The sequence below is a fragment of the Drosophila guanche genome, unplaced genomic scaffold, assembly GCF_900245975.1.
Source record: "Drosophila guanche unplaced genomic scaffold, DGUA_6, whole genome shotgun sequence".
Taxonomy (NCBI): Eukaryota; Metazoa; Arthropoda; class Insecta; order Diptera; family Drosophilidae; genus Drosophila; species Drosophila guanche.
This window is the reverse complement of record NW_022995780.1, coordinates 61598-88704: the sequence shown is the minus strand read 5'-3', so window position 1 is coordinate 88704 and position 27107 is coordinate 61598. Positions and strand designations below refer to the sequence as shown.

Genomic DNA, 27107 nt, shown 5'->3' with positions numbered 1-27107 from the left:
AATTTGGTGGCTCTAGCTCTTATAGTCGCTGAGAACTAGCCAAAAAACAAGACGGACAGACAGACATGGCTCTATCGACTCGGCTATTGATGCTGATCAAGAATATATATACTTTACGGGGTCGGAAACGCTTCCTTCTGTGCGTTACATACAACCGTTATTCCCCACAAATACAATATACCCTATTTACTCTTCGAGTACCGGGTATAAAAATGAACCAATTCGCTGCGCATCGCTGTGGTTTGTGCTGTGGGATTGATAGTCATGGCAATCGGTGCCACCTAGACTTGCTGATGATCCTTATGTTTCAATCAGTTGACTGAAGGCTAGCTATCTTATCGTGAGATATAACACGTAATTTTACAGCACAATGCAGACAATTTTAGAAGATGTATTTGATAATGTTCTGTCGAGTATGCCTCGCTCTTTGGGGTGATAAAAAAAAAAATAAATTAAAGAAATGTTTTCGCTAGACTAAATGCTGTCCGACATTGGTATGGGTATTTGGGTTATTTTAATGGTAATACTGTGTACAGCAACACACACTGGAATGAAGTCTGCAAAGGGGAAATGGAGCTCCTACTTATCCATCTTCAAGATGCTACTTGGGTACGGTTTCCATATCCTGGTCCAAGTAGTACAACTGTGTTGCTTCAAATATTGCAATATTTTGTTAATGAGATCATTAATTATTGACTAGACTGTTCAGCATGCAGACGCACAGTCCTCAAGTGCTTCTTGCCGCACAGATGCTGTTGAAGGGTCGTCGCATGGTTCATGAGCTTCTTGCAGGGCTCGCAGTAGTAGCCGCCGGTTGGTGTGCGGTACATGGATTGGTCCGCAGCCGACAACTCCTCACCCAGACTGGCCGCAATCGATCCTTCGGAGACGTCGGGTGCCGCGTCCATCTCTATGTCCGGCTCCATGCTCATTTTGCGTAGATTCTTTTGGTGCTTTGCTCCCTTCACGTGCATTTCCATTTGCCCTGAAGATGTAACTTTAATTTGGCAAAGACTGCACTCCACTCTGCGACTAGCCTCAGCGTTCTCTTCGACTACAGCTGGACGATTTGCCTGATTAAGTGTTAGGGCCAGGGGCTCCTCCGCGGGCAGCTCTGAGCGCGCTATGTCGTTCAGGAAGGATAAATCCTTAAGTTTCGTATCTGTGCGCACCCAATCGCCACCGGATGTGTCCGATGTCCGCGAGAACTTAGACTCTACCAATTTGTGCTTGCGGCCGCCATAGTGCTGACGGGCGTGGGACGCAGAGCTCAAGGACAGATCGCACACTTTGCAGTGGTACGCAGTTGTGCCAATGCGACCAGGTGTCATCTGTAAGCCACGCTCCGGATAGGTCTTGGTAATCCATGCGGCCACTTGGCGATCGTGTCCCCGGGAGTAGTAGTGGTCCTCAGCGCTCTTGCACGATGTCATCGTTGCCTTGCACAACTCACAGCGCATTGGCTTGATGAGTACGTTCAGCTCGTCGGGGTAGCCGGCATGACGACCCAGAAAGTAGTTCATTTCGTTTCCATCCACATCCATGGCATTTTCATTAGCCGTCGGCTCGCCGGCAGAATGTTTGCGCTTCCTAGGGCGCGCTGTGGTGGTGGCTGCAAGACCAGGGACCAGAACACCTGCAAGGGCCATTTCCTGGTCCCCAAGTGCAACAACTTGATTATTGCTACCGAACGCCATGAGTCGAGTGTCACAGAATTGTCCACGGTCTCTACTTTCGATGCGTTTGTCGCCAGTTGAGGTATTTGTGCATTGAAACTCGAATATTCGGCTGCATTTCAGACACAAAAATCAAAACAAAAATAGACAGTTAGAGATGTCAATGATATATCGCATCTGCATGTATCGACAATCGCATTCGCTGATAATTTTAAGTGGCCCGAAAAATTGCAGATGCCTTTTGATTGCTAATTTTTAAAAAGCTCTCTAAATAAATATAGGACTGTGGCAGTTCCCCACCATGCTATACCCACCCACACATAAATACTATTACGCAAGCTGCGTGAACCGCCATAATACATGCAAACAGAATAGAATATTTGTTCTTCAACCCATCGTTTATTAGAATTTATTGTACGAGTAAAAATGAAGTCTAGCCATTTAGTTCTCGGTCAATGAACGGATGATGTCCGAATCTCCAGGATCGGTAATGGACAGGGTGCACACGCGGAAGTATTTACCGCAGGCGGTGCCCAGCTCAATGTTGGTGCCGCTGTAGTGCTGAACCTCGGTCTTGGCCAACATGGCGTAGTACTCAATCTCCGACTTCCTGCAAAGGCACAAACCAAAAGCTATTAATCATCAATGCCAACAATTTCAGAATCCACAATTCGAGTCAATATAATCAGAAAGAGTCTCTAGTAATAAAAAGATTCGTCAGGGCAGTCGGAATTACAGAATCATCACGTGTGTGTGTGTCTAAATATCAAATATGTTCAGTCTTACCCCAAGCAGGCGCAACATGTGCGTGTCGTTAGTGAAACCACGTGGAGGGGGCAGTAGCAAGCAATTCTGTTTTTACAGTCGCTTGCCCCTGCCGCTTGCGCTGGTTGAGATGATATATACTACTCCATAGTTTCCATCAATTTCACTTGATTGAAATCATATTTCTCAGTCAGCATTAAGCAAGACTCCATATGGTTCCATCAACAGCAACGCGTAGCTGTTCATACATACTTGGGTGCAATGGAAATCTACTTCTCGGTAGCATTCTCACCTCAGGGCGGGCGTGTTGCTGGCAATAAGCACCAGCTTGGCCTTGCCTTGACGCAGGGTCTTCAGCGTTTGCTTGTAGCCCAGGCAGTATTTGCCAGATTTCATCACCAGCGCCAGACGCGCGTTGGTGCTCTCCAGCGCCTTTTTCTATAAACAAAACACAAATGCAGCGATCAGCACAGATGCACAAAACCATGTTCATTATTTGTCAAAATTACCTGTTTCTTTGGGGCAACCATTTTGAAGATTTAAATCAAAGAAGCGACTAAGGAAATATCAACTATTAGAATTTTGTAGACCAGCAAATTTTCGACACACCTACCTTGGTCAAGTGACAGTGGCAAAAGAAGGAGGCAGATACCGGAAACGCGGTGTTGTCATCGGTGCGGCACTTCAGAGTTGCTGGGTCCATATCGATAGTTGGCAGAGATGTGTTTACCGTGCAATCGATGTTTTACTCCCATCCCGTTTTTAATTTACTAAATTCCAGTTCTATCTGAATGATTCTGTACTTTTGGTTCACACTACTGGCGCCACCTGTCTAGTTCTAATATGTGCGAAACATGTCTTCACTTATCTTCACAACTTCTTATTCAAGATTTGTATATGAGGAAAGCTGTTGTGCTCAGTATAAAGTAATGCAGAAACACATGAAAATACAAGACAAAATATATTTTTTTTTAAATAATAAGCGCCAAAATTATGGTGCCGATATCAAATCTCGAATCGAATATTGAATCGTATCGAATATAAAATATATCACCACATCAATATATCGATATAATATCAACAATACTATTGATAACATCGATATGTTCTTCCAGCTGTAAAGCGAGCACATTGCCTTTATTTAAAAACAAAAAACAATAATAAATCTGAAAGAAATGCATCGCAGGAAGACCGCAAAATCAATAAATAAACCACCGCCAATTCAGGGACCAGCAAAGAAGCCGGTGGTGGCGACGTCGGCTGAACCGGGCCCGGCATTAGACGGTGAGAGCGTCATTCAATTCGAGCTGGAGCTCTGCTGGTGTGTTCAACAGCTACAGACAGCCCTTGACGGCGGCAAGCTGAGCCAAAAAGTTGGTAAGTTTCCCATAGGCACACTTCGGAAATATGAGTGTAGGCTATAATAATCTAAAAACGCCCAATTGCAGCCGAAGATACTGCCAAGAACCTTAAAATTCTGACAAGCCAAACGGCGCCACTCATCAAGAAGCGGCAGGTGATGAAGCTCTCCATGGGAGATTACCGTTCCAAGATGCAACAGGAGGAACGAAAAATGATGTTAGGTGAGACACAATTTTACAGTTTACAAAAAAAAAATACACTTTCAATCATACATTTCTGTGCTTTCCTTTCTGTTCCACAATGTACTTGCGTCTCCTTCTAATCTGTGTTACCGCTCATTTTCATGGAATTCATCTTCTTATATTGCAGCATCCAAGCAAATAAAATTCACACCCTCCGCTGACACAAATAAAAAGTCCAGCTTTGTAAAGAAGTCGGCGCTTCTTACATCCGGAAAGGGTTTTCGCTTTGAATTTGCTCTGCCCACCGCTGCCGATACTAATGAGACTGCTCCAGAACCCGCCCAGCAGACGGCATCCCACCCACAGTCTGATATGTCATCGCTTCGCAGCAGCCTGCAGCAGGAGAGCACGGGAAGCCAGTTTAAGTTTAACTTTACCATCGCGGATGACCATGCGAACGACATCAACTTTAGTGGCCTAAAACTGAACAGTTGATTGAAACTTGAATAAACTAAATCCTACCATTATGCCTGAGAGTACAGACTTACTGGGTGCATAAAACGCAAGTTTTCAATTCTTAAATACTTTTATTAAATACCATTTTTAGACAACGCTCACTCTTCAACGTTTTATACAATAGAATTTTGAAGACTCACTCAATAGCATTTCGGATCTTTCGATCAGCCAGAATATGCCAATAAAAACCCTTACAAGAAGACAAACATACATATATTTAAGAGAGAACAAGTTTATGCTGCTCAGGCACATGATGCACTTACTCAAAAATATTCCCGTTCTCTTTTTTCGTGGTTTGTTTTTCACAGTAAAACAGTAAATACAACAGCAAATTCGGTGCGATTGGGTGTGTTTGAGTGATGAATACAACCCGAAAGAGAGCGAATACACCACCCAGTACATTTTCGTCATGGATGGTGTATTCCCAGAAGGCGCTCTCTCTTTTCGGGGCGTATCTCAGTGTTTTGTGCGCTGTGTGATCAACTATGGATCAATGCAACTCAAGTGAAATTAGAAGAGACCAATAAAATCTGCGAGAATCATTTTGATGAAGACGATTTTCATTATGCATCCGAAAGCAAGGCAAAGCGCCGGCGTTTGCTGCCAAACGCAGTCCCTCAAAGAGAGAAATACTTGCACGCAGAAGAAATACCCTCTGCTGTCGGGCATAATGTCTGTGACTTTAGTTCGCAAACTGAGTGAGTATAACTTTATTTCCTATACCCACTATTTAACTTTTGCTAAAATTACAGAAAAGAAATAATCGAATGCGGATTCGACCTTGAAAATTTGCGACTAAAACTAAAAATAAAAGAATTGCAAACGGAAAATGATCTGCTTGTAAAAAAGCTACAGACTGTGGAAACGTTGGCAGCATACCTTAAAAATATATTCACCGAAAAGCAAATCAGTAAGCTGGAAAATGGTGGTGTGCGGGTATGTTGGAGCTCGGAGGACATTTCTTCAGGAATTTGTCTTCATGCTGCTAGACCTTATAGGCTTATAGGCTTATAGGCTTATAGGCATCTCCTCAAAAGGGGGTTTCCATTTCCCTGCATATCCACACTGCACAAATGGTCGCAAACGGTGGAGATAAACCCTGGCCCGTTAAATTTAATATTCGAACTTATGGAGGCAGCTGTTGACAGGGAAAATGAGGACAAACTTTGCGTGTTGTGTTTCGATGAAATGAAAATACGAGTTGAGTCGACCACAAAGCCGCGAAACTTTGTACAAGTGGCAATGGCTCAGGGACTGTGGAAATCCTGGAAGCAACCCATTTATTACGATTTTGACAAACCAATTACAATGGACACACTACACATGCTGATCAAAAAGCTTTACTCTGCACAATATCATGTTGTGGCAATGGTGTCCGATATGGGAGTCGGAAACTTGAAATTATGGACACAGCTTGGAATATCAACAGGTACGAAGCAACGAACAACAAAATCATTGTGTGACTTTTATGAATACGTTTTTATTTTAGAGAAAACCTGGTTTGGACATCCAGCTAATCCACAAATGAAAGTTTTTGTATTTTCCGATGTGCCTCAACTGGTAAAGCTAATGAGGAATCACTTCCTAGACACTGGGCTGGTGGTAAACGGCAAAACAATATTCGCTATAACAATAATAAAAGCGCTGAAGGATGTCTCTGTTTTTGAATTGCCAATTGCATGGAAAATAACGGAGGACCACTTAAACGTGAATGCCAACGGAAGGCCAAATATTAAATTGGCCACTCAATTGTTCTCCAGCAAGTGCCATTCGTCATTGCCAGCAACTGCGATTGGATGAAGATAATGCCTGTGAAACAGCAGATTTCGTTCAGCTGGCCAACGATTGGTTTGACATATTTAATGTTAAACTTTCGAAAGCCAACTCGATTCCGACCAAGCAACCGTTTGGTAAATCTCTAAATGAGCAGCGAAAAGTGCTCAGTGAGATGACTGCCATCATGTCCACCCCGATAGTGCCAAATTCCAATCACAAACTTCCCTTTCAAAAGGGTGTGATTGTCAGCCATACGTCGTTGGATCATTTATTTCAATATGTAGACACAAAGTATGGCATGGAATACGTGATAACTAGCAGAATATCGCTGGACTCTTTAGACCAATTTTTCGAAGATCTTCGGTCAAAAGCTGAACTACATGACCACCCAAGTTCAAGGGAATTTAAATATCAACTTCGGAAATATTTATTAGCTAATGGTTTATGTAAAATTTCTTAAATTGCGCTATGCGTTAACTTCAGTTAACGTTTGTTTGAAAAGTGTTTATACATGGAATGTTTGTACATATTAAATTATACACAGATTTAGATGAGCCTCTGATAAATCTTTAAAATTGTTTATTAGATTACTTACGTGTGTTTTTGGTAAAGCAGCATGGATATTCATAAGAGTTGTAGGACGAGAAGTAGGGTAGATAAAAAACTCAGGTATATGTATTCGAATAATACGATAATCTTTATTCTATTAAAGGTAATATGAAAAATACTCATTATGGAAGTTATATTTTTTACTATACATAATACATATACATATATATTACATAAATTACCTCTATGCTTATGTACACACGTAAGGGGTTTCTGTTCTTCTTGAATTGATTGAATACTCGTATTTGTGTACTGGGTATAGGGTATACATACATACATACACATTTATAGCACTTTAAATTCAATATATTGTTTTTCTCTGTCTGTCTGTTTGTCCATCTGTCCTTACATACATCGTTATTGTATTGTGTTCACTGATATGCATTTTATTTAATTCGAATTTTCATATTTTATTCTTTTGCTGTTAAACGATCGATACGATATAGCAATCATACGCGAGCGATATGGCAATCAGTACGAGATAGCACGATAACTTATTGGAGTCGAAGTTTAGAACATAATTATAGTCGTACATATGTATGTATTGTGTGTATATTTATACACATTTAAATGTAAATGTAAATGTAAATTTTAATTTATTGCACTCTTCTACGTACTCATTTGTTTCCGCTACGTATGCAACCCTCAACGAAAGATGACCAATTGCCAAACTTAAATCACATTATTTTCCATGTCCATTGCTGATTTCACTTAGGCATAAAATATATATGTAGATATATGTACTCGTATATTGTACGCATATATGTAAGAAACTAGACATTCATTCAAAAATACATCTGGTACATATCTCAGTGTCTATGGGAATACCTACGGCGTAGGCACCTCCCATACGGTAGAGCTACGAGTATTTCGATTTAATTATGCCGAAACATATAGTACGCACATGGTACATATTGAGCTTAATTTGTGGCGATGATTGTTGGCCCGCCAATGTTCCAGGAATACATATCCATACAATACATACAATCCCCAATCTTAGAGCCTGGGATCCCCACATTAGTCAGTGGTTGTGATGTGTGTGTTTGTGTGTGTGGGTAGGTAGATAATGCACATTTAGATTTTTGTTTGGAAAAGAAGCGTATCAATTGAAGAAGTTACCTAAAAATATACAAAAGTTACATCCAACATTCATAACAGAATTTTGTCCTCTAACTACTTATCCAGATAACGATACCTAAACACCTTATAGACGCCAGCCCACTGGCTGTAATATAATTTAATTTAGTTTGCTTTGCTTTGGATCTGGGTTTGGGTTTGGGTTTGGGATTGCATTTGGGTAGTTAGGGAGTGGAGTTCTTTCTGTATGCCTGTATATAGAATATTATTTGGTAAACATACGCACACATACTCATATACTTAGAAACATATCTGAGGTATAAAAAACAGTTATTATTATTATAATTACTATGTACTTTGGTTTTATGTTGTCTGTTCATTTTGTTTTGTTAGTGGCTTCTCTCTTACCTACAAATTGATTAACACCAATGTTGCTCTTTAGTTTAGTTAGTGAGTTGCTTCCTACTACCATCTTGACAGATCCGAACTCTTAGATTCCTATGAGTGTGTGTGTGTGTGTTTCCATATTGTAAAATATAGTGTATGTAATTTGTATATTTTGTAGTATCTACCATGATGATTCCCGTTCCTATTCCTACTCCTAATCCAGTTGCTGTTAAGTGTCTTTCGGATACAATTCGGATCTGTTTTGATCTGATCTTATCTTGACTTAGCTTAAGGTTCTCAAGTTGGTGGACATCGACATCTAAATAGGTATGTATGTTCCGCTAGGTATCGATCTCAGTATCTGTATATCTGCATCTGTGCCTTACATTGGTATCACAATCACAATAGAAAAGTGCCTAAGCAAGCGATCAGTATTCTCTTACATATGTATTCTATATATATTTGTTATTACTATTGTATTCTATACAACTTTGCCGCCCTCTAACCGGGCAGAGGGGGAAAAGTGAGAGTTAGGGCCATATCCATATCATTTTGTATCTATACAGCTTATGGCATGTGGGACATTTGTTAACATTATGTGTTCTTTTCGCTATTAACTTTACGAGCTATGTACATACATCGAGAAACAGACATTGCTTTGTATAATATTGTACATTCAGAATGGAGACATGCATATACCACATACATATATATATTGAATCTTTATATATATATATAAAAGTAAAAAAGTTGTTGCCTTTTCTGTTTTTAGTTTTATGTTTTGTTTTGATAGTTGTTGGATAGCTTCTAATATATCTAAAGAAAGTGTCCTGTGTCCATACGCTCTTTCGTTTTCGTGTGTCAAATGGGGCGATGCACGAGTGTGATGTAAGTATGTATGTATGAAGGTACTTAAGCACTACTATGATCAGAATTCAAAAGCAAGAAATCAGCAATTCGTTGACCCCTGTTGTCCGATGCAGTGGCTCCCAGTGAACGTATGTATGTACATACATATGTAGAGTTCCTGGTCCGCACGGATTGTTGAGGGATGATCGAATAGCAATTGAAGCTTATCAATAATTCTGACTTTGATTCTGGTTTTGATTTTTGACTCTTGATCGTGATCACAGTAGCTGTAGTTAGAAGCTTCTTTAAGGTACTTTAAATGTTTCATTAAATTTCCGTTTGTCAGTGGTAAGTTTGAGATACACATATCTGTGGGATGTGTAGGTACATATTATTCGAATACATTTTTTTAAAATGTTTAAAATCTTCCTGCTGTCCTCCTCTTTTGTCGCTCTACTCTCTGCACATCATCTTTTCTCATTCTCAGTTGTAACAAAATGTAAAAAATATTTGCATAAATTACAAATACTACTTAACAAGATCTTTTCTTTAGATGTAATATACATATATGCACCGGCATTATCTCTAAGGTTTCTGTCTGCATGTGGGAGAGAGTACTTCTTATACACATATTGTATGTATGTATGTCTGTCTATCAGTTTGTTTGTTGGTTGGTTTCTGGTTGCCCCTAACTTCATCTACTTACACATTAATCTATGTATATAATATATATAGATATTTCCATTAAACCATTATTCAATATACATCAAGAGGTGTCAGCCATTAAATTCGGGAGAAGGAAAATGATAAACCTATTACAAACATATCTGTATATCCGATGAGATATTTACATCAATAATTTCTATGTGTATTCGTGTTTCGATTGGGGGATTTTTCTTTCAAATGGAAGTCAAATAAAAATGCTCATTTGGTTTTTTTTTGCTTTGATTTTCTTGGTTTTTGTTGTGTTCCTTTGCGACATTTCGCATTCGTTTGTTTGTGTTTTGTTTTGAAAATTAAAGTAAACATTTATACTACATAGCACAAGGTATTCTTCACGTAAGCCCATATAAAAAGTATAAAATTGTTTTTTACTTTACTTGATTTATCAAAAATTACAAATGTTCATATAAAAATAGATATACATACAATATAAAAAAAATATGAAGTCAAATAGTAATACATACAGTATAACACACAAATGAAAAGAGTTCTTTATAGTACTTATAATTTGGTTTTGTTTTTTTTCTCTTTTGGTTTATGCCTTTTTACCTTTAGATCCTCTGCTACGAGTGGTCGAGCGTCCGAGGTTTTCATTGCTTGCATTTCCATTCCTTTCTGGAGAGTGGTTTATGGTTAGAGTCAAGGATCCACTGCATTGGGTGGACTAAAGTTGGCTTGGATAACTCGAATGGTTGGGGTCCAATATTCTAGGGATCTCCTTGCATCGTATCATTCAGCTCGCTAGAATATCCCAACCACTTACAGTCGGTAGGTTACAGTCGAAGGGGTGACTCAAACTTTTGTCGAGTATCTGGGAGCGATGATATTCGGGCTCATTCGAAATTGATCGCTTCCCAAGACGCACAACGCTTGTATGGCTCATAATGGGTTGGGCATGCAAGTTTCCATTTCCCTTTCATTCCTCTTCATCGCCTCTTCTTGTTGATATCAAAAATGAGCTTATCTCTTAGTTTAGAACTAATTAAAAACTTAATGTCAAAAGTTGATCCAGTTGATGGATATTTAAATATATGCATGTACATATTTATGTATAACAATTAAAAACAATTAGTTTGAGAAATTCTACAGGATTTCCTTTTATACATGAATTGTTTTATGTGTTTTTTTTTATGTTCTGTTGTTTGTTTTATTAGCGATGCACGCCTATGGCGGCCACACACCTGTCTCTGTGTCTGTCTCTGTCTCAGTGTCTGTTGTGTTTCTGTGCAGATCTTATACATATATGCAGCTATATATGTATGTATTCAGTATATATATACTCTAGGCATTTCAAAACAAAGAAACTTCATTTCAAATTGAATAACAAAATATAAATAGTAGGTATATATGTACATATGTATACCTGTCCGTATGGGCTCTATTAGAACTCTCTCATAAATAGGCCCATGCACAAAGTGTAGGTTTGGTCTATCTATGGGTATGTCTTTCGGTATGTGGTAGGTATATTCGTACCTACGAACGAGCGTCGTAAAAAATATGCATTTATACAATTTCCTATCAGTAGGGGTGGCCATCCTACACAGTCTGATTGAATGGGTCTAGGGGTATAGATAACTATCGTATATGGTTAGGTTCGTCATCTGTATACCATAGCTTTCCATAATTATATATACAACACAAACAAGAGGTGTACACAATCCAAAATGTTTATAGCTAAACGGATCCTATTTCTTGAACTTTTTGTTTGAATTGAAGGGTCTTTCTTCTATTTGTGGCTCAAAATGTTGTAACAATTGGATCGGTATGGTGCCTGGCTCTCTGGGGCCAGTCGGACCCAATAATTAACTCTATATATATAACTATGTGGCGGAGCTTTCGTTTAAATCTAGATTCTATTGTTCTGGCTCTTTAGTTATCGGTCGGTCGGTCGGTTCTATTCTCTCGGTGTTGCCGCTATGCCTCGGGGTTGGTATGTCTCTGTCTGTTTCGGTGTTTGTTACTGATCTCTGATCTATCGGTTATTGTGGCTAGAGGCTGAAGGGAGGCCTAGTTGGCCACCAGCAGCTGCTGATAGGATGATCCAGTGCCGTAGAACGAGTTGATCCCATCAATCAGATTGGAGGACGATGAGGACTCTGTCTGCTGCTGCTGCTGCTGATTGACACCCGGGCTGGCCGGTCCGGCTGTGGCTGCTGTGTCTACAGTGGTGGCTGCAACAGCAGCAGAATTTTGGTTAGGCATCGCAGCCACTGGTGGAGTGGCAATGGGACTGTTGTCTGGGGAAGAGTCCCCAGCCCCAGCCCCAGCCCCAGCCCCAGCTCCAGCGCCAACTCCGACTGATGCTGCTCCCACCTCATCGATGTTACACTGATCTGCCTCTAGGCCATATGAGCAGTTCTCGTTGTCCATTTGTCCGCCCAGCTGCTGCTGCTGCTGGGACAATTGCTGGCCGTTGGGATAGTAGCAAGCCTCCATGTAAGTACTGTACTTGGCTCCACCACCCACGGGATTGACATGTGGATGCCCGGCAAACATGGCCATGTTGGCATCGCCGTTGAAGTGTGACTCGTAGAGATTCCGCTGGCCATTGAACGGAGGATATAGGCCCATCACCACGCCGGGATAAAAGAAGTGATCACCGGCTACAGCTCCGGTGGCCATTTGGCCGCCCAGGGCCAGTGGATTGGGCGAGATCGAGCGTGCCGGCGACACAGGGTCCAAGGCGGCATAGCCCTGGGACGAGACGACCCCATGGCCGTGATGCATCTGCTGCTGTATGGCTCGCTGCTTGATGTAGTTAGAGAACTCTGTGGGCGACATGCGGTAAGCGCTGCTGCAATGATAAAAATGAAATAAATGTGGATGGTATGGCACAAGTGTCAAGAGCCTTACCTGTTGGCGCGCTTCGAGCTGGTCTTTAGCTTGGTGCTGCCGAATTTAGTCTGGGCAAAGGTGGCTGTCGTGAAGGTTAATGGCGCTTGTGGTGCCCGTTGCAAGTACGCCGAGGCTGTGCCCCCAGCTGAAGTATTGCCGTGCGGCGGAGCCTGAGTTGTCTGACCCTGTGCCTGACCCTGAGTCGTAGCCGAGCCAGTGGACGAGCCGGAGGCAGAGCCACAGCTGCCATTGCTGGCATTGGGATTGGGGCTGCCCTTATAGGTGGGCGACCCAGAGGCGGCCGAGTGCGGCGAGGAGCCTGCCTGGGGCATGGGCACCGGCAATGACTTGGGGCTTAGACTCAGATTGGTGAGGGTCGTGTTGACCACATCGATGGGTCGAAAGCATTGGGCCTCCGGATTGAACGTCTTGGTGACCTCACGATCTGCCGAGCGGCTATCCTCGTGATTCTCATTGTTCTCTGTATAAAGAATCTGCAGCGCAAAAAGACTGGGAGATTACTGGGAGATTCTTTTGTTTGGGTAACAATTGTGTGGCTTACCTTCACGGCTCCCTTCTCGCCAACGCGGAAGGACACCTCGCCGGGATCCATCCACACGGACAGCTCGTGTGGCAGATTCTCTAATACATCACTGATGGGCACACCGCTCTCCCGAGCCGCACGCTCCAGCACCGAGTCGATGGCATCGCCGGTCTTCAGGCAACGATAAGCGGAACCCTGCAACAAACAAAAGTATTCAGAAAGTCGATTCAATTTGTAGATATCTTCCGGGAATGGTAAATTCATACCTTGAATGGCTTCTCCGGGTACCAGTGTCCCTGGAATTTGTCGCGCAATGCCTTCTCCAGCTCCTCGCCAAATATGTTTACGCGTCGGCGGGGCAGTTTGTTGTAGAGATAGGAGATGACAAAATTCAGGGCCACCTGGATTTCAATATGCATCTTGGCAGTCGTAACCTGTACCCTGGTTCTCCGTACTCCGTACTCCCTACTCCGATTCTTTCGCAACTCTTCGCTGTTTGTCTTTTTTCGCTCGATTCTCTGGAGTCGTGGACGAGTATTTATAATATTCTTTTGATTGATCAAACGCACATTTATGAAGTCCCAATTCAATTTTGACTGTCAAGTTTTCGGGCTATACAACTAGTATTTTTCTGGGGAGTCTATTGTGTTTACTTTGTCTCCGTTTGTGTATTTATCTCAGAGAGTTGAGTGTATTGTGGAGTCCTAGATCCTAAATATGTCTTATGTATTTACAGAGCATCATCTCCCATTAAAAGGGTAGATTGTGTGTTTTTGTGTGTTTTGTGTTCTTGTGTTCTTGTGTGTGTGTGTTTGGGCGTGTAAAGTAGTTGCTAATGGCTTTGTCTGAGTCGGCTGCTAGTTAGTTACTTCCTGTCTTTTGCTGTCTTTGAGTTTTGGCAAACGTTGGCCCGTTTTCCTCTGTCTCCTTCCTAGAGCGCCTCCATGAGGGGTTTCTCCTCAGAGTCGTGCAATTCTATAACAAGTTTTGTATGTGGTGTGTGTGTCCGTAGCTGAAAAAATAAATGAGGAAACGATTATAGAAACTCAATTAACATGAGGAAATGATCACTTTTTGACTGCTCCACAAAAACCATTAAAAAAAAGCACTCAAATAGTGGTGCTGAAAATTAAAGCTGCACAAATATTAAATATTTAATATTAAAGACTAATTTCCTTGATAAGATTTTCAATTGCAGCCCAATGATGAGCTTAAACGAAAGGGTAAACCCAAGTGTTTGGGGCATCGTAACCACTTAACCTATTTTTTTAAGTCACATTTGACACATACACACACAAAACCTACACGAGCATACTTTAAATAATAGAAACAAAACACACAAAATACACAACACACAACACACTGACACAGAGTTGCGTTCCTTTTTATATTTCAAATCCGATTTGGTGTGGTAGTGATTAGGTGGGAGGAGTGATGAAGCAGCCACGCACCGACGCGGATGTGAACATCAGGAGGAAGCTGATACGCAACCGCTTCAAAAAATTGGTACGGGCGGTGATTATGAACCAGCATTGGCTGGTCGAAGTCGAGGAGCAGGGCCTCTCGATGAATGTCAAGAAGAACGTGGCTCTGCTGGTGCGGCAGAAGAAGAAGCGCGGAATGCTCACCGTAGCGGTAAGCAACACCAACCCAATCATGCGGGTAATCGATTCCGATTGGTAATTACTTCGACTATTGCAGGAGAAGACGCTGCTGCGCACGCTCCCTTGGGCGCGAACCATTGAAGATCGAAAAAAGCTCTGCATGGTCTTGGCCGGGCTCACCTGCTTCGCCAAGATACCCCCGGTAAGCACTCTAAGCGAGGTTTCATTTTAGTTTTAGCTTAATCTTCCTTCTGTGGCCTGTGATGTAGAAAATCCGTGCTCGCATGGTGCCGGTTATAAAGTTATTGTGCATAACTAAGTCAAGAGTTCTAATCAAAGAAGGGGACCTGCCCGTTACCGTGTACTTCATACTGAACGGCGAAGTGGAAATGAAAAAAAGTGAATACAATAAGGTAGATCAGCACAAACCCTAACATGATCGAGATTCTCTTAAATATCTGTCCACAGATAACAAAGGAAATCACTCAAGTATCTATGGCCATATTCGGTCCGGGCGACTGCATCGGAGAAGTGGAAATGGTTGAGGATTGCCCCCGAATGAACACATTCACGACACTGTGTAAGCTCTTCCTTCATTCGATCATTCGAAATAGACTAATCTGATCTGAATCTATATGTTGGCTCCTTTCTGAAGCACATTGTGAGATATTGGCAATATTCGACAACGACTACAATCGCATTCTGAAGCCCTTCATGGAGAAGAAATGGAACGAAAAGAAACAGGCCTTGCGAGCCTTTGACTACTTTAATTTTCTGAATGAGGATCAGATACGACGTGCCTGTATGTTTGGATCTGTGGTGCAGTATGATCCTCTGGAGACGATCTATGTCGAGGACAAGGGCTCCGTGAACTTGGTGCATTTTGTTTTAAGCGGCGAATGCGTCATCCTCCAATGCCTGAACATCAAGGTGAAATTTATATATCTTACAGATCTTTAATCTTTGATTAAATTGGTTGGTTTCATTACAGATCGGTAACCATAGGGGCAAGACTGTAATTAATCTGACCGAAATACAAAAGAAGGACGAGGCTCGGAATGTGTTTCACGATTCAAAGAACTCGGCCTATGCTCCAGAGTACACGCCTTTGGATATTCAGAATTTGTTGGCCTCAAGCTCCTCGGAAGACGCCGAATCGAAAGGCCTAAAGAAACAAGCGGTATGGCCATCCACCTATGTAAATATATTTCTACATGTCTTATTCACTTCCATTTCGAACTCGATAGATGCGTAAAATGGGACTGAAGGAGATCGAGGCATATTGTGGCATGGGCCACAGCTTCCTGCATGAGCACTCACATAGAAAGAAAACCATAATGCAGACGAGGCGAGTTACGCACAAAACACAAAGGCACACCGCGGATACCGAAGAGGAGATTGAAGATGCCGAAGGGGAGGATGAGCTCTTTGACTACGAGGACTTTTATGAATATTTCGCTGAGGAGGTATCCGTTGAATCGGACTCCGATGCTGCGGGATCCTCTAGCTCGGGTGCGAAGCGAAGAACACTTGCCTCCCAATCGGCATCAAAGCGAACAACGATCTCTCAATCCTCAATGAAGCGGCGAACACTCCCATCCGCCTCTCAATCCTCAATGAAGCGGCGAACACTTCCATCCGCCTCTCAATCCTCAACACGTTTGGGCACAGTCACCTCCGAATTATTTACGGCCAGCTCCTCCGCTCGTACCATACTGAGCTCTTATAGGTCGGATGCGACACTTCTCTCTTCGTTGCATGTAAGTCCCAAAGACACATACATATGTACACCTCCATGGTCCTTCATTCCATATTTTCACTCACTTTCACTTTCCTGGGGGCCAACCGCACAGGACCAGGTTAAAACCCATTTTATAGACGTAGGCTCGCTCACATTTGGGAGCATTTTTGGTCTCGGCGAAAAGATGGAGCACCGTGTGATAATGTCCCGTACTGTGGTCCAGTGCCTGGTGCTGCCGCGCTTCTGGCTGCTGGAGGATGAACAGAATCCGGGCAATATCTGGCAGCGTCGACGCTTCTACTTTGAGTGCAGTGTGCCCTCACGGCAGGCCCTGTTCGAGGACTACCTGAAGACGCGGCGCTGGGACAAGTTCCGACGTGACTACCTCCAGAGCACTCTGGACCCCAACTCGAAAGGCAATATGACAAAGGAGGAGGACATACCCATTATATGTCGCATTTTGGAGACCAGCGATGATACATAAGTGCTCGGCTCGCTTCGCCTCGGCTAGCCATAATCCCATCCCACTTTTCGCTCCCATGCAGGCAATGAATGCATTCATCAAATTCTCTGTGTTATACTCAAGTAAAAGAAAGTAATACTCATATAGGTACAGCGTCGTATATGTATTGAGTGTGGTGTATGTACATACATACATCTTCAGTCTTATGTATTGTTGCAACTTCTTCAACAGTTTTGGAGCTACACGTTCATATATTTGTTGATGGAGCTCTTCCTACGTCATTCGGACTAACACTTCCCCTTCACTGCACTCACTATCCTAACGCATCATGCCAATGCGTGGTATATGTAGGTTAACTGAAGAGGTAAAGAGAGAGAGTGCTTTCCCCTTTAAAATAGTTCAGAAAGCCGAAGTGCATTCGTAATCATAACTGGAGCACCACGCGAACTTCCCACGCAAAGCTTACATCCTTCGTCCCTCTCACTCTCTCGTATTCACTCATCCAACGCTCGATGGTGCGTGCGGATAAAAATAAACTTAAAGCCAGAGAGAGAGAGAGAGAGAGAGAGAGAGAGAGAGTGAAAGAGCTTGAGCTTGCTCTCTTGCCCTTCTACTACTACTGCGCCGAGCAGCGGGTGCGCAATGACATATAAACGACCCCGAGATCTGCAATCTGCTGCTGCAGCAGCTGTGTAGGTGCACAGCGCGTTTATGTGCTGCTTATATATACATACATACTCGTAGTATATACTAATAGCTGTGTGTCTTTTTTAAATCATCTGAAGGCCACACACATTGAAACCCTCAAGCCCCCGCCACTGGAAGCTTGAGTTTTCCTTTCACGAGAGTGGCACAAGAACATATAAATGTGTGTATGCATGTAGATATGTACACATATAAATTGGAAATGCCAAAAATAGCCACCTAGCTGGCCAATGCAATACATCATCACAAGGGGAAAATGCCATTTTCCCAAACGGTATTTCAATGCCACCACGGATGCAGTGGAGAGCTTCAGCTTGAGCTGGGGAACAGCAGAGCTCATTGCTGGGTAAAAGGTCAAAGGTGATGCCTGCAACGATATTTGTTGCATCCGGTAGTGCGTCAGGTGTTTCATAAGAGTTGGTACAGATATGTACATATGTATGCATTGGTACTAAGGTTTCACACAGTTTGATTTAAGATACATACTTGGATATCTGAGCCTGGGGAATCGAATGTTTTTATTTTCTCGAATTATCCTCAATTGCTGGAAATCAAACAAGTGTTTATTTGACTTTCGCATGCTTACTCATTTTTTATACACTCAGTTAGAAATTGGATACTGGTGAGCGTTAAGACATTAAATAGACTTTAAGTTTGAAACTCATTTATAAATATTCCCTAAGCCAATAGCATATGAGAAAAATAAAGTTTGGAATGCAATTGGAAAATAACGTGTGTTAAGTGCGCGTAAATTCTTGAAAAATATCGGTGCATCAAGGCTACATTTTCGCGATTATGGGATCATAGTCCCTTATATCGACCCTTTACCAAATCTTTGCATGGCGTGTCTGAACTTAGCCGTTTCGTATTAACTTTAAATCGCAAAAAACTTCTTGGCCTTTCATTGGCAAATGTTTTTGAGTTCTTAAAAATGTTCTGGCATATTTTTCAGCTAAAAAAAAGCAATACAACCTTATATGTGCGTATGTGGTATTAAATATATGTACATACGTACATATGCTGTACTTATGCCCACTATACTCATCTTCCCGTAACCCGGACATACATGTGTCTATAGGTATGTGTGGGAGGCTGTAGCTCTGCCTTGGCTGAAAACTTTCGAGTTAATTGAATTTCTTCATAAACTAACAAGATTAACTAGTTTGGCATTGCAGATTGCGATATTGAAGAAAATTAGCTGGATTTTCGACGATAACCTTGACATTAGACTTGGGCGTGGGTAGTGGCCGGGGGCCTGAGGGCGGCGGTTAACCCAGTTCGGATCTAAGATCATTCCATGGGGAAGCACGATACGTGATGACGTGAAAGGTGCACTAATGCTGCACATTATATGGAATGGCACTCACATACTCCCTACATACGACAAGTACATATGTATGTATGAACATGCCGTTATATTCCACCCACTGCATGTGCATGTTCATGTGCATATTCATGCGTTTGTGTGCGTGTGTGTGTTTGGGTAGTGAACTTGAAAAAGCTCTAGTTTCACTTTTACGCTTCTACATAGGACGCGCACTCTGGCAGAGCGAAAGCGACGCATCTTTAATGGCAGTGTGACACCAACAACAGCCCTGATGGGGAACCTCTGGGGTAATCCGCAGGTGGGAGGAGCGTGATGGACTTTTGAATGTTTATTTATTTACAAGAACACACACACTGGATACAGAAACACATACAGAGATGCAGGAGCTGCGACAGCGTCATACCGCTTAAATCAACCTTTAAAACTGTTGGCCCAGATTTTATTGATTTTTGCATTTCAAAGAGCGACCCGAACCCCTCATTCCCGAGTGCAGCAGCGCACGCGACATACAACAGACAAGTAGAGTGGGGAAATGGGGAAAATCACAAACAGTCAGAAATAGGGACAGCGAGAGAGAGCTTAGAGTACGAACAAGAGCCAGAGAGCACTCATTAGACAGCTGCTAATATAAAGTTAGGGAGAGAGAGGAAGAGTGAGCCAAATGACCGTTGTTATTGTTATTCCCGTGTTTACGTTCTACATCGTGTGAAATCTAGAAATGTTAAACAGTCATACTGCCGCCTCTGGTATATGGGATTATTACCCATATGTTAACAGGATATGCCCAACCAATATGTACATACATATGTACATGTAAAGTAGGGCTCTTATCTAGGGGGTTAAATGGAATCGTAGCTCTTAATTTATAAAGTACAGGTGTACCAGCCCATTTTTTACTGGGTACCCATTGGAGCGTTTTAAGCATACATACATAGCTAATTAACTAGTATTATTATAATTTATCGTATTTAGCTCTGTGTTGTAGTTTTGAATCGAACGAAAAAAACATGCAGATGTTTATGTATCATTATCATTTACAGAACACTTCTGTGTACTAGAAAAACTGACACTTTGTTTACTTATTTTAATAAAGTATGTGGAGCAGAGCCACAGTGGAAGTGCACAGTGCATACGTTCCTTATCAAACTTCGCTAATTTGATAAAGAAACAACAATTAAATAGAGTTGTACGGTACCGTAGAACGTCTAGCTGCTATGTACATTTGTATAAACAAGCTATTTAATTGTCATGCATTCCGTGTGTATCCATATACATAAATACATATAAATGTTTGTATGTTCGTTTAAAAGGCACGTGCGAATTGTGGAGAAATTATATGTAAATTGTATTAGTTTTAGTTATAGAAACATTGAGTATGCTAAAAGTCAACTTTCAATTGAAGAGTATGTACTCGTATACATACATATTTACGTATGAATGTAATTTGAAACATATTTTAAACGCCAGAAGTCCCAAGCCCTTAGCCCTAAATTCGATTTTTTTGATAAATCCAAGATTTCTACTCCAGGGATCTCATTTGTATTTATAGCATAGTTTTTGGAGTCATACCCTTATACATTTGTATTTCTTTCCATATCATATCAGGCAGCTAGGAGCAGCAAAGCCTTTGTCGCTGCATTTACCGCAAGCCAATTGGTTGGGCCCATGGTTGTTGTTTTTCCATTAGGTAAAAATTAATTCAATTACGTTCAGCCGTCGATTTCGAATGCTATGACGATAATCAGCAGTTAAGGGCATTCGCGATACGGCCAGACGCAGCCTTCAAATTACTTGTTTGCACATAATTAGACCCTCCCCTCCATCCACTCCCTCTCCCACTCCTGCTTTCCAACTCAGCTCACACAAATGTTTATACATACATATGTACGTATATGTGTACGTAATACATATGTATGCATTATGTACATATGCACGGGTGAGGAGAGGGAGCGCGCACAGAAAACAGTGTGTCAATTTATTGCGGTTGTTTGTTTTCGTTTCTCATTTGCGTTGCTTCTATTTTTGTATACCCTTTTGAGAAGGGTATTACGATTTGAAGCAGATGCTTGGCATCACAGAGAAGTAAATATGAAGCCATGTATCTTATTTTTGCAGCCAACTATAACAAAAATGTATGTTTATTGCATTATTTCAAAAGAAACCCGAAACAACGCAACAAAAGAATTTGAAGAAGAAACCAATATTTCTTCAAGGAAAAAACTGTATCAAGGTATAGTTTCATGGATCAAGACAATTTGATGATATCGGACCACTGGATTTTCAAGGGTATAAAAAGCATCATCATTCGGATCTGGCCTTCCCCTCATGTTTTCACATGCCACTGTGTAATCCAGTTCATATGTCGTAGAAAACAAAAAACAAAACAAAATTTCTGTTACATCACTGACACTTGGAGGGGCCGGAGAGAGAGAGAGACAGCAAAGGTGCTGACTGCACATTTAACCGTTTCAAAGTTGGAGCCAGAGCCAGAGCCAGAGGCAATGAGGGGTAATAATAGCAAATCAAACGGGTTGTCTGATTACATAAAGTTCAGTTCTATGCATCCCTCTTTGTTTTTGTCTCTTCTTTTACTGTAAACTTTTGATTCCTTTCGTTGTACATCGACACATACAAATACTATATTCTCACACTCACACACACACTGTCAAAGAAACAACAAAATTACAAACAATGCTTGCATAATGCTTTTAGGTTATCATAATCAAACGCATCGACATGCAACGCACAAACTCACGCACTTTTAAACTTTTTGGCTGATGTACACACGTAGACGGATGCAGTAATTCATATTACAAGATCACGAAAAAAAAGACACTAAACAATATGTACTTAATGTCAGCAACATTTTCCACCGACTAGCCCGAGCGCCAAGGCAGCTTAGCTCTCAATTTCCCCTGCCGCTGCTGCTGCTATCCAAAGTATATTGAATGGGAGGGTATGGCAGTCCGACCAACACTGGGTAGCCATTGTGTTGGTCACTCAGTCGACCAAGTAATGGTCGTCTACTACACTTAAATGGATGAAAAGCTGGTCATAACCAGCAACAAAACCAGCAACATTGTTCGGAAATTGAGATGTATGTAAATACATATGTACATGTATTCGCCTCTCTCTTGAATAATATCTTGCGGCAAATGAAGCAGATAATACAAATTTAGCGTTGAGTTTTTGTTTCATATTGAACCATTTAACTGCGCTCTGGGACGACCCTACCGTCTTTTAATATACCTTTTTTCTATCAGAGGCAGAGAGAGAAACACACACGCATACCAAAGACAGAGCAGCACGCACACACACACACACACACACACACACACACACACACACACACACACACACACACACACCAAACACAAGTAGTACCAGCAAAGATTCATACTCTCCACTACAATACGAAATGGCTAAACTTTTCGCTCAAGATATTTTTTTGCCCATGGCAAAACAACACAAAACAGCTGATCGAACGTCTGCGTGTGTATACATATGCGTGTGTGGTTGTTGAGGGACTTATTGACATTCCTTTTGTATTGTCTTCCTTCTTTCTCTACCTTTTATCCGATTTCGAGGAATTTGTGGGAGAAATTTTGTTTTGACATTGAGATATTCTACAATTTTTTCATTTGTATGCACATTTTCAGAGTCACGACAACATCAGCTGTTCATGCGGTAGGAACGCAACTCTTTACGTCACGAAAAAAAAAGCACACAAAAATAATAAAAGCACATGATTTTTTCGTACGTTTATCTATAAACGCCCGAAAACACAAACACTCACTGGCACACTCGTAAATGGAAACGACAAATAGTTTCCCAAACGGAATATCTATTAGATAAACATACACATGTACATGCGTATGTACTTGTGAATTCGTATACATACATACATGTGTACATTTGTAAATATTTATATCTATTTTGTTGTATGCTTAAATGTCAAATGACGCTGGGGCTTTTGCTTACTGGTCTTCTGGGCTCTACAAAGAACTGCAAAAACAGCTGCAGTCAATGGGGTTTTTTCTCTAGAGACGATGTTCCCCCTCAAAATCGAACGGCAGATTTTATGTACATGATGTATGCAACGGTATATACTTTCCCCTACTTCTCGTTCATTTTGGTTCTGCATCTATCAGCTGTCAGCCAAGAGAGAAGGGAGAGAGTTAGATACTGCTGCTCCTTCTGTAGCTCAAAAGCTGCTTGCTACGCACCCAGTTGCGTGAGAGAGAGAAACAGCTGTGGTTTGTCCCCGTTGTGTCTCGCTCTTGGGAGCACAAACTGGAGCAGCACCACACTGCCCCACTGAGCGGCGAACACATATGTACATATGTATGTATATCCATGTGCTCCTACTATTGGCATTTCCATTTCAATTATTGTTATTGCCTTTGTATGTTCGTGTATAATAGCTATCCAGCCTTCGTATATGTATACTTACATAGCACATTTGAAAATACAAAATATATCTTTGCATTTTTTGATGGTTTAAAAGTCTTATCTAAGCATTGCAGTAATATGTACCGAATTCGATTGGTTGATTGATTGGGATGCGGCTGCTGCCTGATGACGATGATGATGAAGCGTAGCACGGGTTGTATAATCCTCGATTTATTCCAATTGCTGCAGCAATTGTTCTTCTGTGTCGTTCCGTTCCGTTGTTTTTTTAGATTTCGAATGCGGTTGTGTTTGTGAGTGGGGTGTATATTTATTTGTTGGTTGTTTCAAATTTTTGTGTGTACGTTTTTTTTTCTTTTTGTCAAACGCCTCATCTGCCCGTTACTTAATGGGTATCGCGCGCGCCAACAGCAAAACGCCGTGTGAACGTCAGTGGTTCTTGAAAGTCCCGTTGTAGTAAACCACTAAGCAGGCTACATCTGCGCAAGGTAAGGCATGAGCAGAGAGTGCTCTTATGACAGTTGCTGATATAAGAATTGTTTTATGCCCGCAGTCAGAGCGAGATAAATCTATGTGTCCATAGATGTGGTTGTGTGCGCTGAAAAACATCATACTCAGACAGGTTCTTGTTTTTACTCTCTGAAAAAAAGTGTGAAAACTGAAAGTTTGGTTTGCACGGAACATTTTTGTACTCGTAATCGTCTTTTTGTATCGAGAAAATAAACGTAATTGCAAAAGGAAGAAAACGTATTACTTGTAGATACAATGATATATAGTTATTCCAATTACCTAAGCAAATTAAGCTTGTGATTTTTTACAATCCTTTTTTTTTTGCACTAGTGCGTTCAGCACTCACAGCACTATATTCTGCTCTTAACTGGATACCAAAAATTTGCTAATGGCATAGCAGATTCAGTGTATAAGATTCACCATATTAAAATATACTTTGGCACACAGCGTGATTCACGAAGCGCTTTCATCGTTGATTTGTTGTTTTCGAATCGTGGTAGTCGCTCACTCTCCCCGCTCTCACGACCACTCTTGCTCTCTGTCACTCACTCACACACTTGCACTCTTTTTTAAGGAGTGTGGGCGGGGATGCAAAGCTTTCTCTGAAATGTGACCGTGTGTGTGTGGTCTATTCGTAGTAAAAATAAAAGAGCTAGGACAATGCGAAAGCCCGGTAAAAGGTTTGTGCGGGTCGCACACAGAACACAGACAATCTTCCAACAGCCCAAAACCCGCCCCCACTTGGCCGCATGCCCTAGAATAAAGAAAAGTCGAATGAGAAACGAAAGTGCATGCACAGTAGCATACATTTTACATGCATATGTATGTTAATACATATCTACATACATAAATACATACATAAGGGTCCACATTCATGTTTGTATGTATTTACATATGTACAATATATTTTCGTCATAGACTACTTTAACACAACAGTAGAGTGCTCCAAAAATATTGTTGGCCTGCATTCTGCATTTACATACATATGTAGCTGTTCGTCCTTCAAGCGGGTGGACGTACATACATATGTACATAAAACATACACAATTTTGTACAGTACGTGTAAAAAACAAAAGCGTCTGGAAGTTCCAGTATAAACTTCCACTCCCACACCTACACAATATTACATTTTTTACAATCCTCTGATTCTACGGAAAAAATCAACGAAATTCATACGAACCACGAAGATAAGGAAAGAAACGCTCAAGGAGAGAGAGCCAAGGTCATGACAAAGCCACCCGTCAAGACCCAGGCAAACTCAAGTCAAGTGAGTAGAAACAATCCTCGGCTCAAAATCGTTTCAATACAACACAATGCAATACAATAAAACTTCATTTTCCCCTTTTATGTTTGTTTTTTTTTTAAGCTGAGAAATAGGCGTACGACAGGGACATTGGTATTGATCAGGATTCTGTATGCTTTATAGGTTTGGAAACGATCCTTTCTTGCTGTCTATATGAATATAATATAGCTCAGACACTTTGAAAGCTGTTTTTAAGCTGTTGGATCTGTTTGGGTATTATGTCTGAATGCAAATTATCTCTTATTAGAAAACCTGAAAACACCCACAATACAATTTTAAGAAAGTCGTTTGTATCAGGGTTTTTGGGATAGTTTATTTATTTCTGCAAGATATTTGGGGTACACCGACATGCTCATAAATAGATACATAGACGTAGTATACATACATATGTACATCAATAAATTCTCAAATTTCGAAACGAACAAACATGCATACAAAAATATTTCGTTTTTATTTTCAAATTGGCTTTCAAGGACTTCGTTTTGATTTTAATGGTATTATTATGGTACAATAATTTATAAATTATTCCTCTAGTCTAAGCACAAAAAAAACATGTAAGTATATGTATCACAAATATATATATTTTTATATGGTAATATGTATATTACTTTAGCGAAAGCTTCTAATGTTAAAAAAAAGAAACAAAAAATACAAAAATTAAAAGGGATTCGTTATACTCGTTGAAAGGAAATTGATTTTGCTTTAATGACGGACCCACACCCCACGCTGGGATGCTGGGGGCTAGGGTCTATCTCTTAGGTTGAGCTGGAACTTAGGCAAGGAACCACACCCACAAGCGGATGGAACCGTTTTATACATATAGGATATTCATACGTCGTAATATGACATACATCAAAATACATTAAGATTATTCAACATGGTCGACTTCAACTGTATACATACAAAGCGTTTGCTTTTTAAATATTTTGGAGTGGAGGGGGATGTAGTTTCTGGGAGTAGTAGGAGTATATGCCTCTAGCTTCGTCAAAACCGAAGACCCGTGTAGTATCTAACATTTATAAACAATTTTTCGTTTTAAGCACGTGCATCGCTTGAGCCTTAAGACAAGCCTTCAAGCCGCACAGTGCGTTTCCTTGCTAAAAAGACAGCACATCAAGATTAAGCTTTGTTTTTCATTTTGACAATTAAAAACATAAATCTATCGAATTAAAAACATTTTATAGAACCATCTAAATCTATACGAAAAACATAAAATATAATGGTTGCGAAAAGGAAAATATATTTTACAATACAAAATCGTTGGCCCTTTCATGATTTTCTACTTCAAAATATAATATAACAATGAGAAACTATACAAAAAAAAAAACAATTCATAAAAAGGAACGTTTCTTCAGGTAAATAAAAATGGAAAAGCCATGAGGCTTCTTTTGATAATCACTTTAAAAACATATACATTTAGAAGGTTTCTCAAGCACAATATATTAAACAATTACTCCATTTAAGAACCGTGGGAAACTATAATAAAACTTACATATAGTACACACACATACAAATATAGGAAAAGTAAAAAAAAAAAATTTTTGTCATTCCCTTTGAGATACTTTCTTTCTATCCTGACTAACTAGCTGTTTGTCTTATTGCCTCGAAACGCACTGTACTGGTAGCAATTGTCGAAAAGGATATACATAAGCTAGGTTCGAAACCAACACACAAAAATCCATATACGCATCGGCGCGTAGGTTGTCCTTAAGCTAACATTTGGGATTAAAATACATGCGTGCC

General features: G+C 40.9%; 5 protein-coding genes across 7 annotated transcripts; 2 read left to right on the top strand and 3 right to left on the bottom strand.

The window, feature by feature from the left end:
- Positions 1 to 487: 487 nt before the first annotated feature.
- Positions 488 to 1846, bottom strand: LOC117591424 (zinc finger matrin-type protein 3). Its single transcript, XM_034284684.1, has one exon. The coding sequence runs from the start codon at positions 1695 to 1697 to the stop codon at positions 690 to 692; it is 1008 nt and encodes a 335-aa protein (XP_034140575.1). The 5' UTR covers positions 1698 to 1846; the 3' UTR covers positions 488 to 689.
- A 209-nt stretch (positions 1847 to 2055) lies between these two features.
- Positions 2056 to 3113, bottom strand: LOC117591429 (60S ribosomal protein L30). Its single transcript, XM_034284691.1, has 4 exons — positions 3055 to 3113; positions 2951 to 2997; positions 2734 to 2879; positions 2056 to 2286 (listed from the first exon to the last, which is right to left on the bottom strand). Exons 2-4 carry the CDS (start codon positions 2969 to 2971, stop codon positions 2118 to 2120), a joined length of 336 nt encoding a protein of 111 aa, XP_034140582.1. The 5' UTR covers positions 2972 to 2997; positions 3055 to 3113; the 3' UTR covers positions 2056 to 2117.
- A 423-nt stretch (positions 3114 to 3536) lies between these two features.
- On the top strand, positions 3537 to 4551 carry LOC117591426 (UPF0488 protein CG14286). Its single transcript, XM_034284686.1, has 3 exons — positions 3537 to 3818; positions 3890 to 4024; positions 4173 to 4551. The coding sequence occupies exons 1-3, from the start codon at positions 3617 to 3619 to the stop codon at positions 4478 to 4480; spliced, it is 645 nt and encodes a 214-aa protein (XP_034140577.1). The 5' UTR covers positions 3537 to 3616; the 3' UTR covers positions 4481 to 4551.
- Positions 4552 to 11651: 7100 nt separating this feature from the next.
- Positions 11652 to 22036, bottom strand: LOC117591423 (protein Tob1). 3 transcript variants are annotated; one of them, XM_034284683.1, is made up of 5 exons: positions 21929 to 22036; positions 13568 to 14313; positions 13320 to 13496; positions 12776 to 13251; positions 11652 to 12713 (listed from the first exon to the last, which is right to left on the bottom strand). In XM_034284683.1, exons 2-5 carry the CDS (start codon positions 13718 to 13720, stop codon positions 11930 to 11932), a joined length of 1590 nt encoding a protein of 529 aa, XP_034140574.1. In that variant the 5' UTR covers positions 13721 to 14313; positions 21929 to 22036; the 3' UTR covers positions 11652 to 11929. The 3 variants fall into 3 exon arrangements, with proteins under 3 accessions (XP_034140574.1, XP_034140573.1, XP_034140572.1); XM_034284682.1 differs by having other exon boundaries at positions 11652 to 12716; positions 21901 to 22035; XM_034284681.1 differs by having other exon boundaries at positions 11652 to 12716; positions 21929 to 22035.
- Positions 14633 to 17210, top strand: LOC117591421. The gene is made up of 8 exons (XM_034284677.1): positions 14633 to 14936; positions 15003 to 15107; positions 15175 to 15318; positions 15374 to 15485; positions 15561 to 15835; positions 15897 to 16085; positions 16153 to 16665; positions 16759 to 17210. The coding sequence occupies exons 1-8, from the start codon at positions 14736 to 14738 to the stop codon at positions 17128 to 17130; spliced, it is 1911 nt and encodes a 636-aa protein (XP_034140568.1). The 5' UTR covers positions 14633 to 14735; the 3' UTR covers positions 17131 to 17210.
- Positions 22037 to 27107: the final 5071 nt, after the last annotated feature.

Bases quoted from the DNA above. Each gene is read 5' to 3' on its own strand.
- LOC117591423 (XM_034284682.1), bottom strand. From the start codon at position 13,720: ATGCATATTGAAATCCAGGTGGCCCTGAATTTTGTCATCTCCTATCTC. The intron at 13,252-13,319 runs GTAAGCCACACA...TTTGCGCTGCAG, and splicing joins GCGAGAAGGGAGCCGTGAAG to ATTCTTTATACAGAGAACAA. The intron at 12,717-12,775 runs GTAAGGCTCTTG...TTATCATTGCAG, and splicing joins AGCTCGAAGCGCGCCAACAG to CAGCGCTTACCGCATGTCGC.
- LOC117591426 (XM_034284686.1), top strand. From the start codon at position 3,617: ATGCATCGCAGGAAGACCGCAAAATCAATAAATAAACCACCGCCAATT. The intron at 3,819-3,889 runs GTAAGTTTCCCA...GCCCAATTGCAG, and splicing joins CAAGCTGAGCCAAAAAGTTG to CCGAAGATACTGCCAAGAAC. The intron at 4,025-4,172 runs GTGAGACACAAT...CTTATATTGCAG, and splicing joins GGAACGAAAAATGATGTTAG to CATCCAAGCAAATAAAATTC.
- LOC117591424 (XM_034284684.1), bottom strand. From the start codon at position 1,697: ATGGCGTTCGGTAGCAATAATCAAGTTGTTGCACTTGGGGACCAGGAA.
- LOC117591429 (XM_034284691.1), bottom strand. From the start codon at position 2,971: ATGGTTGCCCCAAAGAAACAG. The intron at 2,880-2,950 runs GTAATTTTGACA...TTTTGTTTATAG, and splicing joins TGGTTGCCCCAAAGAAACAG to AAAAAGGCGCTGGAGAGCAC. The intron at 2,287-2,733 runs GTGAGAATGCTA...GTGCCTTTGCAG, and splicing joins AGCAACACGCCCGCCCTGAG to GAAGTCGGAGATTGAGTACT.
- LOC117591421 (XM_034284677.1), top strand. From the start codon at position 14,736: ATGAAGCAGCCACGCACCGACGCGGATGTGAACATCAGGAGGAAGCTG. The intron at 15,108-15,174 runs GTAAGCACTCTA...CCTGTGATGTAG, and splicing joins GCTTCGCCAAGATACCCCCG to AAAATCCGTGCTCGCATGGT. The intron at 16,666-16,758 runs GTAAGTCCCAAA...CCAACCGCACAG, and splicing joins CACTTCTCTCTTCGTTGCAT to GACCAGGTTAAAACCCATTT.